This window comes from Malaya genurostris, chromosome 3 (genome assembly GCF_030247185.1).
Source record: "Malaya genurostris strain Urasoe2022 chromosome 3, Malgen_1.1, whole genome shotgun sequence".
Lineage (NCBI taxonomy): Eukaryota > Metazoa > Arthropoda > Insecta > Diptera > Culicidae > Malaya > Malaya genurostris.
In genome coordinates, this window is record NC_080572.1 from 249018708 (window position 1) to 249035666 (window position 16959).

Below are 16959 nucleotides of genomic sequence, written 5' to 3' on the forward strand. Positions count from 1 at the left end.
ATCCAAATCCACAATTCTAGTAGTGCAACTGAATTATATTCTAAAGAATTTTTAACTAAACTCCGTATCTGGATTCTAGAACTGAATTTCGAAGCCGAATTCTGGATTCGGTTTAAAAACTGAATCCTGGATCGGAGTTCTGTAACTAAAATTCAGCTGCTGAACAGAATCCAAATCTAAAGCTTAGTGCTTGGATTCAGATTCAGAATTCAATACCAAATCATAATTCTCCCGCTTCCAAATCATGCACCTTCTGTGTGTACTGAGAAACACATAATTGGCATTGAATTTTATTTTTAGTTCAAGATGTATAGGATTCGGTGAAATTATTTCGAAAGTGGGTAATGTGATATTCGATCAAATTAATCATCCAGCAAAACTATTTTCGGAGAAATGATCCTTTCAAAATCTGATATATCAATCTAGAAATAATATGTTAAAAAGTTTATTTGACTTGATGAGACCTTGTGTAACATCGATGATTGTATTGAAAATCATACATTTGTGTATACAAGTTATAGTAGATTTAGTCTGCAAGCAATTTAAACAGCAACAGGTTAAAGGATCATGATTGTACTTGAAGCGAATCTTCAGTTCAAGGTAAGTAGTTTTTGTTTTCCGTATCAACCTTAGCCAGTTAGCTTTATCAGTGGTTTATCATTCAAAATTAATATCATCAAATTTAAATGTTTCATGATCGAACAAGATTATACAAAAAAATTAACGTAAGCCATTAAAATTTCTACAGCCCTATAAAGCTGCCGCTGTAACAAGCTTTTTAAACCAAATTCAACTCAGTAATTCAATTCAATATTGTTGAAGGGAATACTCAATATAACAGTAAACCCAAGCAAATGGCAGGTGCAAAAATATATCAATTCAACAAATGCTTTGGACAGTAACTAAAGCTGTAAAATAGAAAGTAAAAAGAAAATTGTAACCAAATGTTTGTCTTACCTTACCTTACCTAACAGCTATAGTCCTGGGGTGTCCTTTACTGTATCAAGCATACGTCTCCACATAACTCGGTCCATGGCTGCTCGTCGCCTCATGTATTTTGTTTTTGACGCATTTAATGGCCAGTCCGATACGCCTAGCTTCAGCTTTCGGTCCGATGTAGGTTTCCGTCATCTTCTCAAGGTTGCGTGTCACAATATCAATATCGTCAGCGAAGCCAAAAAGTCGTACGGACTTTCGAAAAATCGTGCCACTTGTGTCGATTCTCGCTCTTCGAATCACAGCTTCCAAGGCAATGTCTAACAAGATACAAGAGAGTCCATCACCTTGCCGTAGCCCTCTCCGAGATTCGAAGGAACTCGAGAGCGTCCCAAATACTCGGACGTAGCACATCACTCTATCCATCGTTACTTTGACCAATCGCGTCAGTTTATCCGGGAAACCGTATTCGTGCATGATCTGCCATGTTCTCGATCGATTGTGTCGTATGCCGCTTTGAAGTCAATGAATAGGTGATGCGTGGGTACGTTGTATTCACGACACTTCTGGAGTACTTGTCTTATCCCGAATATGTGATCCGTAGTGGCGCGGGCTCCAGTAAATCCCGCTTGGTACGGCCCTACGAATTCCTTAGCTCTTGGTGATAGACGACGGCAAAGGATTTGGAAGAGTACCTTGTAGGCGGCGTTGAGCAATGTGATTGCGCGGTAATTGCAACAATTTAGCTTATCGCCCTTTTTGTAGACGGGACATACCACTCCATCCATCCATTCCTGCGGTAGAATCTCCTCCTCCCAAATTTTAGAAATCATCCAGTGCAGCGCTCTAGCCAGTGCCTCTCCTCCATGTTTGAGCAGCTCGCCTGGTAACTGGTCATTGCCCGCGGCTTTGTTGTTCCTTAGCTTGCGATCTCCTCACTTATCTCCGAAAGATCAGGTGCTGGGAATCTGTCGTCGGCTGAACGTGCACCCAGATTGATTCCTGTGCCGTTTGTGCTTCGCTATTCAGATGCTCGTCATAGTACGGCTTCCACCTATCGATCACCTCACGTTCGTTCGTGAGAAGGTTACCACTGGTATCTCTGCACATTTCGGCCTGTGGCATGTAGCTTCTACGTGAGCGGTTCACCTTCTCAAAAAACTTCCATGTGTCATTTGCGCGGTACAGCTATTCCATCGCTACGCGATTTTGGTCTTCCTGATGGCGCTTTTTCCTCCGGAAAACCGTGTTCTGTCTGTTCCGCGCCTGTCTGTATCGTTCCTCGTTCGCTCTAGTGCGGTGTTGCAGCATCCTCGCCCTTGCTGCAATCTTCTCTTCGACCAACTGCTGACATTCGCCGTCAAACCAGTCATTTCCTCGATTCGATAACCTCGTACCTAGTACGGTTGAAGCAGTGCCACTCACGGCGGACCTTATGTTCCTCCAGCCGTCCTCAAGAGCCGCCACGCCAAACAGCTCTTCCGTTGGTAGCACTAGCTCCAGTTGTTACGTGTATTCCTCTGCAGTACGAACGCTACGTAGCAGCTTGAGATTGAGTCCCGGCGTTCCTGTGCGACGAGTATTGTGCACCGTCGATAGTTTTTTTTTTAATAACTATTTATTGGAATATGAGTTAAAATTAAATTATTAGGATTTAAATTGGGTGTTCAGCCATAAGTGGTGACTTTTCAGCCCTATTATATATTATTCAATTGAAGATTGCATCGATTTTTGTCGGAACACCGTCGATAGTTTTTAGCGCATACAAACCGCGACAAGGTAGTGGTCAGAATCATTGTTGACACAGCGGTAAGTGCGGACATTGATGACGTCGGAGAAGAATCGCCTGTCGATGAGAACGTGGTCGATTTGATTTTCCGTATGTTGATCAGGTGATCTCCAGGTAGCTTTGTGAGGGAAGAAGGTGCTTCGAACTACCATTCCTCGGGAGGCTGCAAAGTTTACGCATCGTTGGCCGTTGTCGTTTGTTACCACGTGCAGGCTCTCCAGCCCGATCACGGGCCTGTACATTGCCTCCCGCCCTACCTGAGCATTCATGTCGCCGATGACGAGTTTTACATCCCGCCGTGGACAGCTGTCGTAGGTTCGTTCCAGCTGCGCGTAAAATGCTTCCTTCTCTTCATCAGGTCTCGTATCACGTGGGCAGTGCACGTTGATGATGCTGCAATTGAAGAAACAGCCCTTGATCTTCAATACGCACATCCTATCACTGATTGGCTGTCATCCAATCACGCGCTGGCGCATATTGTCCAACACTACAAATCCCGTTCCTAGAACGCTGGTTGTGCCACAGATCTGGTAGAAGGTAGCCGCTTGATGTCCACTTTTCCACACCTTCTGTCCCGTCCAACAAAGTTCCTACAGTGCTACGACATCGAAGCCGCGGATTTGAAGCTCATCATGCAGCATTCGGTCGTATCCTGGGAAGCCAAGCGATTTGCAGTTCCATGTGCCAAGTTTCCAATCGTAGTCCTTTGTTCGTTGCGTAGGTCTTTGCCGATTATTCCGAGTCGTATTTCTTTCTTGATTGTTCGTAACTTCCTTTATCCGGGCGGCTTGTTAGGCCTGCACCAAACTCCTGTCTCGCCGGAGGGCCATCGTGTCAGCACTGTTTAGAGTCCCACACTGATACAGGGACGGTAATCAGCCGCCCCTAACATGGAGAACAGACGCTGTTTCGAGCCGCCCTAACATGGAGAACAGACGCTCGGGTAGGCAAGCCCCCTCTTTTTCCTATCATCATACGACCAAGGTTCCACCGGGGTTGGTTACCCGATCTTTTCTATGGTTACTCGTACCCCAGCCAGCACCGCGGGGAGGTAGAGATAGGAGTTACTGGACAAGAGGCTAAGAATCACATTGGGGCCTGAATTGCGCATTGTCCAGTCGTTTACCAACCAAATTTGTTCAAATGTTTATCCCAACCATAATAAAGGATGTTTTGGTAACACTGTTTGACAGATCGCGCGTGAATAGTGCCCTGTGTCATTGTCAAACTCGTTTAGTTTGGTCTATAATTCAATCATGAATGGTCACTGGCAAAGTTGAAGAAAGATAACCTTTTTTATCGAAAAAATCGAATGTTCAGCGACGAAGCTCATTTCTGATTAAATGGATACGCCAGTAAGCAAAATTAACGCACATGGAGTGAAGGCGTTCCAATGCATCCCAAAAAAGTCACTAGTTGTCGAATATGGTCCTGTGGCATTCTTCGTGAAATACCGACCGACATGTTGGAGAGAGTGTTCCAAAATTGAACATTTACATGAAATCATCTTCAAACATTAAATTACATTTATCGTTAATCGATTCCATTACAGATTTCAAAAATTTTCTCTTTTTTTTGTTTTTTGTTGAAAATCAAATCCTATACCTCTTAAAAAAATCACCCTTTAGTTAGTAGAACTTTTCTTACCAAAAGAACAAGAGTGTCTCTTCTATATTTCCGCTTTCAAGGAAATCATCATTTGTCGTGTGATCAAGGAGTTCATTTCATTGCTTCAACTCAACTACAACATCTTAATGAAATAATTTATTGTCGTAATGAAATAATAGCTCGCGGCGTCCAGTTTGTTTCTATTTGCTTTCAATCAATCCGTGAATTCATTGCACTAATCATTTTAATAAGCTCTATCATTTTGATTGTCCTATAAATCAGACTTTGGAGACAAAATTTAACCGACATGCAGTTTTAAAAATATTGGGGGCAGAACAACTTTTCATCCCTACTTGTGCTCACCGGGAGCTCCAATGTCGTAGTAAAAATATGCAAAGTTAAGGCGATGATTTATGTGAATTATAGAAAAAAAATTAAAATCGTAGAATAATCCAAATTCAAAATATTTATTCTAGTTATTGAAATATTGGGGGTAATATTTGTGGAGGGACAAAAAGTGTCAATGATTCACAATCACAGTGCAATCCTTTATTATTTACGCAATTGAGTTTGTGTTCTTTCCTAAAGGCTTAAGGTAAAGCAAACAAGAGCATCTACAGCCAGTCTGAAATCATTTCATAAAATCAGTACAAAACTTACAAAGCATAATAATTTCAATAAATTATACCCATTTTGATTCGTGTCAGCTTTGCGTGGTGCTGACAAAGCCTTTTGACACATTCCAAGCAGAGGAAGGTTCTTCCTCCCGATACGCAGCTCGGTGGCTATGCCTTAACATTTTGAAGGGCACTCAAATCAAACGCCCACGATTGTCCTCCATTTCCTTAATCTCGATGAAATGTGGTTTCCTCTTCGGAAGAGCATTAACTAATTGTTCTGCGCGCTTCTGAGGCTCCGTGGCGTCAACCAGCGTCAGATTATAGTTATTGTTTTCCGTTTGGTATCGGTGAGCGCGAGGGAATGCAAAGGCCGCTTCCACGCGGGTCAGACCAATTGACTGGCGACTTAATTAAATCGCCTTGGGGGCCCATCAGAAACCCCTCGTTGTCGGGTACGTACGTACTTGCGTTTCGAATCACCGTTTAATGGGTGTAGGAGGCACCCCGTAGATAATCTCGAAAATTATACCGCAAGGGACGGTTCAAAGTGTCCGGAAGCGAAATTTGATGAGCTATAATTTGGTTGATTGTCCCCGGGCTTTTTTATACCTTCCTGTAATAACAGATAATCACATTTCTTCTATCATTTGATACATTATCAACCCATAAGGTATACTTAAGAACACAGATTCTAGCAATTTTCTGCGATTACATCTAGCGATCGTGAAGATCAGTCGCACAGTTCCTTGAACGATCTTTCATGCTAATCTGTTAAGGTAAAAGAATGGATGTAGTTATAATTGGTTAAGTTTTATGTTCATAGTTTTTGACCTAGATAACCAAATTTGATGTTTGAGAAAAATGTTTTAAAGCTTGAATTTTGTGCTTCAGATGGAATACCTATAACCTGTGATTTCTGGTACTCATACTTGTATTGAACACAATGTAAAGTGATCCTAAGCTATTGTGTTCCTTTAACTCATTGTCGATAAATTTCACAGCAAACATTTTTCAAATATTCACACACCATGTACTTGACACGAATAGAACATTTTTATTACCGGTACACTTCTAAGTTAGTTCGCGATTGTGGAACTAACTAGTAATTGAAAAACGTCTAGTACCGGGTTTATAAGCTTGCAATGGAATGCAGCCTAGGTTAACGACGTGTGACCAAATATGTGTCAATGGCCCAACCGGAAGGTTCCTGCCTTCCTTCATTCTATAATGAAGCGTCGCCGGTTGTTATCACGAACGTGGTCTGTAAACGTGCGGGTACGGATGTAACATGCACTGATTGAATATAAATCGAGTTTTCGTGGTTATTCCTGTACACCGAAAAAAATGAAATTTGCACGACTTAGATTTTTTGAATTTAACACGAATCCAAATTTCGGAAACACTGAGTAATGTACCCAAAAATGTAGCACTTCGAGTTTTAGGAAACTTAATTTCCGTGGTTCAATAAGATACTCTCCTAAATAAAGAAACCAATTCTCACAAAGCTTAGATTGAAATGAAAGGTCTTCTGGTCTTGTGCACTGCTGCTGAATGTTGTCTGGATCCGACAAGGAGAGTAACAAGCTGATGAGTGTGAAAATTTTTAATTACAGCTGAGTTAGTTATAGTCGCAAATTTTTTCAACTTCGTCAAAAAGCGTCCCCGGTTTTTGAAAGAAGAACCGGAGACAGTACCGAGGAAATTTGGGGCAAAATATGATCGTTGGTTTGGTGAGCAAAAAAACCCTTAGAAACGCCACTGAGTACCACGAAAATAGTTGTACTCAGCTACTAATCGGATCCCATATCGATTTCTCGAAGAAGACTTGACCGATTTTCACAAAATCAGATTCAAGTGCAAGATACTCTCTTCAATTACTATTCAATATCAATTGAATTTCTAAATTGGAATTTTAAACAGTCATGAGTGACGTCAAACAAGGGGTAGCAAAATTGGTTTCAAAACTATCCAAATTCGTAACTCTTCAAATTCAAATTATATCGATTTATCTACTAAATTTCTACTGACCATTGTAAAGCAAGTATACACCCGATGAGTCTGCGACTGTTATCGACTGCCAAATGCAAAAATCCGCCAAGCAATTAAAGCCGTTCAAAATAGTTGAACTTCTTACCGTTGGCAATCAACGTGCTCGACAAAAACCAATTGACTAAATTTACCTTGAAAAAGGCCATCAAAAATGGCCGAAATGTCGGGCAATTTAAGAATTAAATCGTTTGCTTAGTTTTTTGGGACTGACAAAGTCGTCAATACTTATATAAACTCATCTTCCAGTCGTTACAACCACCATACATAACCTCAAATTATATCTATCTATATGTTTAAAGAAGGATATAAGTTTGTGTGTTTGTGCCGGCATAACTCCGGAACTACTGAGCTGATTGGTACAGGTACCTCTAGCTCTTCAGAGTTGGTCATGAGCGTATTTGTATAGGGAAGGGAGCGTAGCAAGTGTCATTAACATGGGGGGTTATGAAAAAATCCACATAATTTGAAGAGAATCGATTCGTTTTTAAGACCATAGATACTTTTTGCATACCTTAGATATAACTTCATAGGGGAGGATGTAACAAGTGCCTTAAAAAAGGGGGGTGTAATATTTGTAATTGCATAACTCCGAAACTACTAAACGAATTGCTATCAAATTTGGCACAGATACTTCTTGCTGTTCAGAGATGGTCATAAGGGTATTTTTATAGAAGAGGGATCGCAGTAACTGTCAATAACAGAGGGGCTAATGTAAAAATTCATATAATTTGACGAGAATCGATACTTTTTAAATATCATAGAAACATTTTGCATACCTTAGATAGAACTATATGAGGGTAGATCCCAAGTAGCACGTTAAGTCCTGTATTTTTCAACTGATTGTGCAATTCATCAAATTAGTTCATATTACTATTGTAGTAACTGTTGTGTTATGGAAAAATCGCAATTTTTCTGTGTTGTGCAACATATCTTTAAGTTCCTCCGTAGTTACGAACATTTATTCACAATTATTGTGCAACTGATACAAAAACTCGATCCAATTACAAATGCAGCAATTAAATCAGCGAAAACAAAATTGTGAAACTCATTGGAACTACAACGTAATGCAAACAAGAATTGAATTGATGTTTACAAAAACATAGCAAACATAGTTTCTAATGAATAAGTTTCACATTTGATTTTCAATACAACTGCTCGTAACACAAACATGGAAATTTAAAAATATTCAGCACATAAATAAATGGTAGGACTACATATTGTAGAATTGATCTTTTATGTTTTAGTAAATAGGAAATCAACAACGAACTGCATTTTATGGTGAAGCTTCGTACGCCTGAAAATTTCAAACGCCTTTTAATGTACGTGTTTTGATGATTGCACATCAATTTCTATTAAAATAACTATCTATTCTTTTCAATGAATATGATCGGGAGAGTGTTTAAAATGTGTATAAGAAAGTTATCAAACATTCATACACCTTTTCAGACGATTTTAACCATATTGATGTTTCAATTAATCTAAAAAATATTGAAATAAATTTTTCTTCAATATTTTCCAATATGACATCGAGGGTAACAGTGTGTTGAAAAGAAAATGGTTCACCCAACGTAATGATTTATTTTACCTAAATGAAAGGAAATATAAACATGTAAATATTGAAAAGAGAAATTTTTTGTTTTTATTTTTATCAAACTAGTTGACTTAAACAATAATACAGTTTAGTCATTCATCTTAGTGAACCCGACATTTGTGATACGCACTGTAGGTATTATTTTGGTGAGCCCATGTGCTGTAGTTTCAAGAACAAGTTGCTCAAGCGGTAATATATAACTATGAGAGTTACTATGATGAACTCAACTTTTCGTTCAATATCTTTAAGAAGTGATGTCAGGTCTGCTCTTTTTTTCGCGAGATGAAAACCGAATACTAATTATCTTATTGATTTTTGTTTTCATTGCGTATGTAAGGCTGTATTTCTGAAACTTGTATGATAATATTCTTATGTTGGCAAGTTTTGCGTTCATTTTAAGCAGATAACTCTGGTACAACTTATTTGCAAGTTTCGAATTGTTTTTTCAAAAAAAGAAGATAACTGCACACATTGACGTAAAATTTCATGAGGCATTCAAGACAATGCGGACTCGGCAGCAAAATAGTTTTCACTGCGAGGTTTTCAACGACTTATCATTCTATTATTAGATTATTATCTGAACATATCTAACATAAAAGACAATTCTAAAACAAGGTTCTACCTCTTGAAATTTCAATAAGTTACATTTACTACTTGGGATGTAGCAAATACCTCTAAAAAGGGGGGTGTAATGTTTGTAACGGCATCACTCCGGAACTACTGAACGGATTGCTATCAAATTTGCACCGATACTTCGACAATACCGTAAAAGAATACGATCTGAGATGGGACACAATTATGTTTTTGTAAGAAATCATATATATTTTCAATTTATATGAGGTTTTCATGTTTTACAAAGTCTTTCATCAAGAAAAACTATACAACTTTCTCAAACATACTATGCTGCTATCATTTCAGTTTAATGAAATTTTCCATTGTTTTTTTTTCATAAAATTCCAACTTGTCTATCATCAAAAGGCGCAGAAAAGTGCAGATGAGACTGCTTACATATAAAACTACTTCAAAGGAGCTTTCATACCGTGGTAGAATTACTCGTCCGCGATCGTCTGCAGGCGAGATATGTTCTTTCCAAATATCCTTTTCCCTGACATTTGCAATGATAAGGTTCATTGTATTTCAGATCAGATTTAAGTATATATTCATTACCACAAAATATTATTTTTCTGCACATTGAAGTCTAGAAATTGAATAATTTAGTAACTGTTTTGTCACGACTTAAAAAAAAGCAATCATCAAATCGAATTAAGTTATGTCATCTTCTGGTAGAGAAAAGTATTATCGAAACACATGTTTAACATAGTTATTTGTATTTATTTTATGATAGCTGACAATGTTCTTAATTAGCTAAAAGACTCTTAGCATCTTCCGACAAATTCTTCTTGGACTGTTTTGGCCATCCACGAATATTTGTAACCAAAGGATCCGATGAAACTAATAACCAACTCATTGGATCACGATTCGTAAGTGATCTGGTCTGCTTGCGTGTACAGTACTCCCAACATCTGTATAAAAGAAACTTCTTAATCGTTATGAACAGTACAATATAGCAAGCGTTTATCGATCTCCACTTTAATTGAGGAATGGAGGATATTTATCCGCAGAGCTTTTCTATAGAAAAACTTACCAGAAAATGACATAACGTAATTTGACATGAAGATGGCCTTCAAAGTCGTGACTTCTTATCTCACTTTCGAAAAACTTCTGTAACGATTACTAAACTTTTATATTTATAGACTTTGATGTTCATAAAATCATTTATTGTTAGAGTTACCATGGTAACGAATATATACTGAAATCTGATCTGATATACAATGAACCTTATCACTGCGAATGTCAAGGACAAGTAAATTTGAAAAGAACATATCTCGCCTGCAGACGATCGCAAGACGAGTTATTCAACGACGGTATGAAAGCTCTTTTGAAGTAGTTTTATATGTAAGTAGTCTCATCTGCACCTTTCTGCGCCTTTTGATGGAATTTTGTAAAAAAAACGTGATTAATCCACCTAGCAGTGAGATGATACCTTTTTTTATCAATACGCATGTGTGTTTGCATGGATATTCTTAGGTGTTTTAGTTTTCATGACATTATTTTAATTATCGTCGTTTTAAACGGCAAATTGAGATTTTAATTACTCATTACTCTGTAATGCCGAAACTGCAAAACATATCGAATTTCAATCTTAGCGTGCGACAATCGATTGAACATTCCATGAGATGTCGAAGTAAGTTCCACTTTAGAGTTTTTCGTCATTATTTATGGTACTTCCAGAGCCGGTATTCAGGAATTAGCATAGCCCAAAATGATTCGAATGGCCATAAATTATTACGCCAAACAATTTACATGAAATTTATAAACTCATCATCTGTAATTCCAGAATCGGATAAAATTCACCAATTTTGTATGGACCTTAAGTTCTGTAATATTTGTTTTTGAAGTTCGATTTGGTCTTTTTTGAGAAAATGATTGAGCTTTGAGAATCGATTCGATACTGGAACCGGAATTCTAAAATCGGTGTAGCCGAAATCAGTTAAATTCACCTGAGCAGTGTGTAGACATCTTTGAGAAATTGTAGTGCGAATTAAAATTTGGGGGTACATTCCGAATCCAAAAACGAATACCGCTCAAACTGAAATAAATTTATTTGGTAATCGACTATCCAAATCTGCAAACCCGATAAACCTGATTAATTTATGTGAAATGGACATTTTTATACTAATCACCCTGCATTTTCTAAACCAGAAGTCGGATCTGACTAAAAAGTAAGAGGTTTTATAGGATTTTAAGACCTCTCATTTGAATCATAGATGATTCTTAGATTTCAATTGAATCTTAGATCGGTTCAGCCATCTACGAGAAAAATTAATTGCATTATTTTAATTTCGTTTCATATATCATCCTGTGGTTCCGCAATCAGAAGTCGGATCCAAACGTAATTCAGGAACCTTGTTTGGGAGTATACTACTTTTCATATGAATCTGAGTTTGTAGAAAACGGTTTAACCATCTCCGAGAAAATTGAGAGAAATTATTTGTCACACACGCATTTGCTGATCTCGACGAACTGAGTCGTATGGTATATGGAAGTCATGTTCTTCCAGCATTTATTGCTGTAAATAGTTTAAATCAATATAATTATGGAATTACTTCCAACTCGATAATGCTGGTATCATCTGGTTTACATATGCTATATTCGAAAGATTATGTTGCCAAAAATGAACCGTGCTAAAATTGGTCCGAGGCAAATTGTCATAAAAAAGGATGCTGTACACAGTCTTTTTGGTACTTAGAAACAATTATATGTAACAGTATAAAAAATCGTGTTTCATGTTGCTCCCAAGCATTGCTTTTTCATACAGCGCTCAAAATTCCTTCTACTGGAATAAGGCTTACACAAAAATATCGATATCTCCGTTAAAAATGGACGGATTTTAACAATCTATGGCTTGTTGGATAGGTATTACCGAGCGAAATCTAAGTCTGGAAACATATTCTGCTTTCAAGGTCAAATGTGACAGATACTGTCAAAAAACTGAAAATTTTGACATAAAACTTCGTATAACTCAAAAAGTAAACATCCGATCTCAAAACCATTCAATAGCGTTCTGGGTGACGGGGAGACCTTTCATTTGCGACTAGTTTGATCAAAATCGGTCCAGCCATCTCTGAGATCTCGACCTCTTAGTTGACAACACACATACAGACACACACACATACACACACACACACAGACATTTGCTCAGTTCGTCGAGCTGAATCGATTGGTATATGACATTCGGGCCTCCGGGCCTCGGAAAATTTTTCGAAAGTTTGAGCGAATTCTATACCTATTTTTTATATAAAAGGTGATTTTTTTGAGGTTAGGATTTTCATGCATTAGTATTTGCTCAGATTTTTTGAGGTTATGATTTTCATGCATTATTATTTGCTCAGTATGCTCTGACATTTCATCATGAATAGACTTACTAACGAGCAACGCTTGCAAATCAGTGAATGGGCCCTAGAAAAGTTGGCAGAAAATCCGCTTTTTTATCGACAAATTTTGTTCAGCGATGAGGCTCATTTCTGGTTGAATGGCTACGTAAATAAGCAAAATTGCCGCATTTGGAGTGAAGAGCAACCAGAAGCCGTTCAAGAACTGCCCATGCATCCCGAAAAATGCACTGTTTGGTGTGGTTTGTACGCTGGTGGAATCATTGGACCGTATTTTTTCAAAGATGCTGTTGGACGCAACGTTACAGTGAATGGCGATCGCTATCGTTCGATGCTAACAAACTTTTTGTTGCCAAAAATGGAAGAACTGAACTTGGTTGACATGTGGTTTCAACAAGATGGCGCTACATGCCACACAGCTCGCGATTCTATGGCCATTTTGAGGGAAAACTTCGGAGAACAATTCATCTCAAGAAATGGACCGGTAAGTTGGCCACCAAGATCATGCGATTTGACGCCTTTAGACTATTTTTTGTGGGGCTACGTCAAGTCTAAAGTCTACAGAAATAAGCCAGTAACTATTCCAGCTTTGGAAGACAACATTTCCGAAGAAATTCGGGCTATTCCGGCCGAAATGCTCGAAAAAGTTGCCCAAAATTGGACTTTCCGAATGGACCACCTAAGACGCAGCCGCGGTCAACATTTAAATGAAATTATCTTCAAAAAGTAAATGTCATGTACCAATCTAACGTTTAAAATAAAGAACCGATGAGATTTTGCAAATTTTATGCGTTTTATTGTTTAAAAAAGTTCTCAAGCTCTTAAAAAATCACCCTGTATATAAAAAAAGGTAAAACCTGAAAAATTTCATTAAACTGAAATGATAGCAGCATAGTATGTTTGAGAAAGTTGTGTAGTTTTGATTGATGAAAAACTTTGTGTAACATGAAAATCTCATATAAGTGGAAAATATATATGTTGTCTTACAAAAAATGGTTTTAGGATACATTTTTCAGAAAATACATTATATCATGAATTACACTCAAGTTGCGGGAATAGTACCTTCTGCAAATTTGTTTGAAATAACTTTCTGCACAACTTTGTCGTAGTAGTTGGCCCTGAGCTAAAATGATATATTTATCTCACTTTTAGGGGGATTAATCACATAAATAAAATTTCCAAGAAATGACGTCTATCATTCTAAGCAACTTTGCTGTAGATACTGTACCTCAAAAACCACGTTTTTAATGATTTATCAATTAAGAACGTGTAATTGGGCTTTTGAACCACTGTGCACTGGGGTGCTTTTCAATTGCCTTGTTAAAATGTTTTAAACGTGATTTAAGACAAATTTTAAGAAATCGATTTTTTTTATCTGACACACTAGAGAACCTCTAAATTGTTATTAGTTTTCGGTAATTTTCGATTGCAACAAACCATCTGTTTATGATAATGTTTCTTAGTTTCCAATTAATTTTCTTGACACGAGCGCTTTTATTTCTCCGGCACCGAGGAATGCCGTCATTTTGCACATCTGATTGTCCGATTCGACTGCATTGGTCCGCCGTGAATTTCAATGTCTAGGTCATCGTCGTAAAACCGAATGATCGATCTGTGAGGCACGTAACTGCACTGCAGCAATCCATCCGGGTTTGCACAAATCCTTTGGACAATAGATTCACCGGCCGATCCGGTAATGATCGTAGACGTGAGAATAGCTTTTGGCTTTGGTTGGACTAATATTTCGCAATCGACATTGAAAGTAATTGTTTCGGGATCAGCAACCGAATGTAGAACAATGTTGAACGTGGAACCGGTTACAGAATGTTAGGATTGGCTCGATCCCGAACCACTTTCACGAGTTGTGCACTTTATCGCAAACTATTAAGTGCTTATAATAACTAATAAGTCAATTATTCTATTAGCAGCGGATGTGAATGTTAAACTACTGGACTTGCAAACATGGGAACAATTTGCTACATTCTCCAGCTGGTTATGGAAGACATACGTAATATAATATGCCAAGGAAGTGGAAATCTCAAGTGCACCACTAGATAAGAACTAGGTATTCTAATCTTTCGAAGAAATAGCAAACAGATGTTTGTAAGACACTTAAATTGAAAAGACACGTGTCTCGGAACAAGTTTCAATGTCATGGCTAACGCGATGCATTAAAAACAGGGTTGCCATATTCAAAGTGTGTTCTGTTGCACAACTGTGACAAAGATTTTTACAGACTATTGACAATATTCCGAACTACTAAAATTTTTTCAGAATTTAATCTAGTTTGAACATCTCAAATGACTATTTAGAAACGAAGATTTCAACAAGTTTGGCAACCACTGAATAATCGGGAATGAAGTTCAATGCACATAGGAGATCAGTCCAGTTTAATTGTGTGTGTCATTCGGAGCGATTAACAGGAGCGTGATTCAATTACCTGCCCTGATTGTAAATTTATAGATTTAATCGATTCCTGTATTGCTCATATGTCATGATTGCAGTGGAACTTTTGCACCACCGTGTTAGGGAATGAACACCTGTTGCAGAATATATTAAAGAGCTTGGTTCCCGCCCAATTGAATTGCACATTTCAAATCACCCGTATAATAAACGGGAATGATTTCGCGATTGTAAATGTTGATCGCAAATTGGTACCGGCAAACATTTTGTTCAGTTTCAGCTTATTGATATTCTCAGCAGGTGAACTGATTCATTGCAAGTTGTCGACAACTTTGTTGTTTCACTTTATCAGTTTGTGGATAATCGACTGATAACGTCACTTAATTTTCAATTTTTTATATCTTCATTAATTGTATCTTGTCAACCCCAACAAATGATGAGTGGTACTGCCGTCAAATTATTAACGAATCAGTAAAAAATTTCACAGCTGTTGTTCATGAACAATGACTTCAAGTAAAAACTAGTCACTTCGACTGTGAGAACTGAAGACTAAAGATTCTCTTCCTCCAGTAAATTTATTTTAATATCGTGAGTTCAAGAACCCGACTCAAGATTAAATTTTCTTTCTATTGTTGTACACCGTAACCATATTCAGCAAATTCTTATTCATTGATCCGTTTTCATAGACGATACTTGCTTTTCTTATTCTCCATCTTTCGACAGCTATTGATAGACAATAAATAGAACGGTCTTCGTAATGTCTGCTCCATTGAAACACGTTCCGATGAATCGACAAAATTTCCTTTTGTCTATTCTAATCACATGCACGTACCGAAAATAGTACAAAGGAATTTTAAAAAGTTTATTCTTGCCTTAGCACAGCTAATTCAGAGCCAGTATTATTTCTAAATGTCATCACTTAACTCTATTGAACATTTTAGTTTAGTGTGCTCAATATTCATACGAAAAATGGTTTTCAACCCTTACTAGAGATGGATTGACTTTTCCAATATCATACGATTCTCCTTTGACGTCAACACATTTTAAACATGTTCAGACATGGCACGATCCAACATGGCACGATGTTCCCAGAAAAAAAACTTAGAATTCTTAATTTGGGAACGGCTGTCAGACAATCGAACGGAGAGGAAGTTTGAACCAGAGGGAACTCCCGATAAAGTGGATATAAAATAGCTTACCAGTCATCACGTGCCATATGAGCTTGCAGATTGTCCGTCTGCTTTGTTTGACCTTTCGGAAAGCGTGAGCAGTCATTACAAGTTTCTTAACCTTGATTAAAGACTGTACGCGAAGAAAATAAAACACGCAAAATCGTTCGCCAAAAGTGTTTATTTTTTATCCTCTTCAAATTTCTAGGGAATCAGGATTGTTCGTCGTTATGGTTATCTTTTAGCGTGAATATTTCGTTACATAGTAATAAATGATTTGCAGGACTGTTTTTGCCACTTCCCCAAATCGCCTGCCGGACGTGGAACACTTAATCAAATCAATTCTCCTCAAGATAAAAAAAAGAAGAACTAAAACTCACAACTCGCGACTCCAGATTCAAAACTAAGTATAATTTTCAAGATTAGAGAATCGAGAGTCAAGTCCCAAGACTCGCGTTTGTTTATTGTTTATCGTCTTCGATTGAAAGTATCGCACAGACTAGGTCAAATTCTAACTAAAATCTACTTCCTTTCGTCTTTTGAAAGTGTCCTTCCTATTGTTAAAATCGGAAGTTGCCGAAGAGCAAACCTGATAAAACTCTTTTGTACTCTTTCGATACGATGATTTTAAATATTGTAAATGTGAATCCATCCGTCACGTAAATTAAGTGAAAAATTTTCATCTCATATTTTTGGAGACTTTTATTGTTTGACAGGTAATTTCGTTAATTAAACAAGTGGCAAGTGGCAACAGTCCACCAGAGTTGTAATGATGCGAAAATAATCATCCGCATATACGACTTTATAAGATGTAAGTCTGTCACAAAGATCGTTGATAAAA

The 16959-nt window shown here is 37.6% G+C and overlaps 1 protein-coding gene across 1 annotated transcript in view; it reads left to right on the forward strand.

The window, feature by feature from the left end:
* Window positions 1-381: 381 nt before the first annotated feature.
* LOC131435868 (uncharacterized) overlaps window positions 382-16959 on the forward strand; it is a 158218-nt gene continuing 141640 nt past the window's right edge. Inside the window, exon 1 of the mRNA XM_058604115.1 lies at window positions 382-600. Coding sequence (XP_058460098.1) covers window positions 568-600 — 33 coding nt within the window. The 5' untranslated portion in view covers window positions 382-567. The remainder of the gene's footprint in view (window positions 601-16959) is intronic.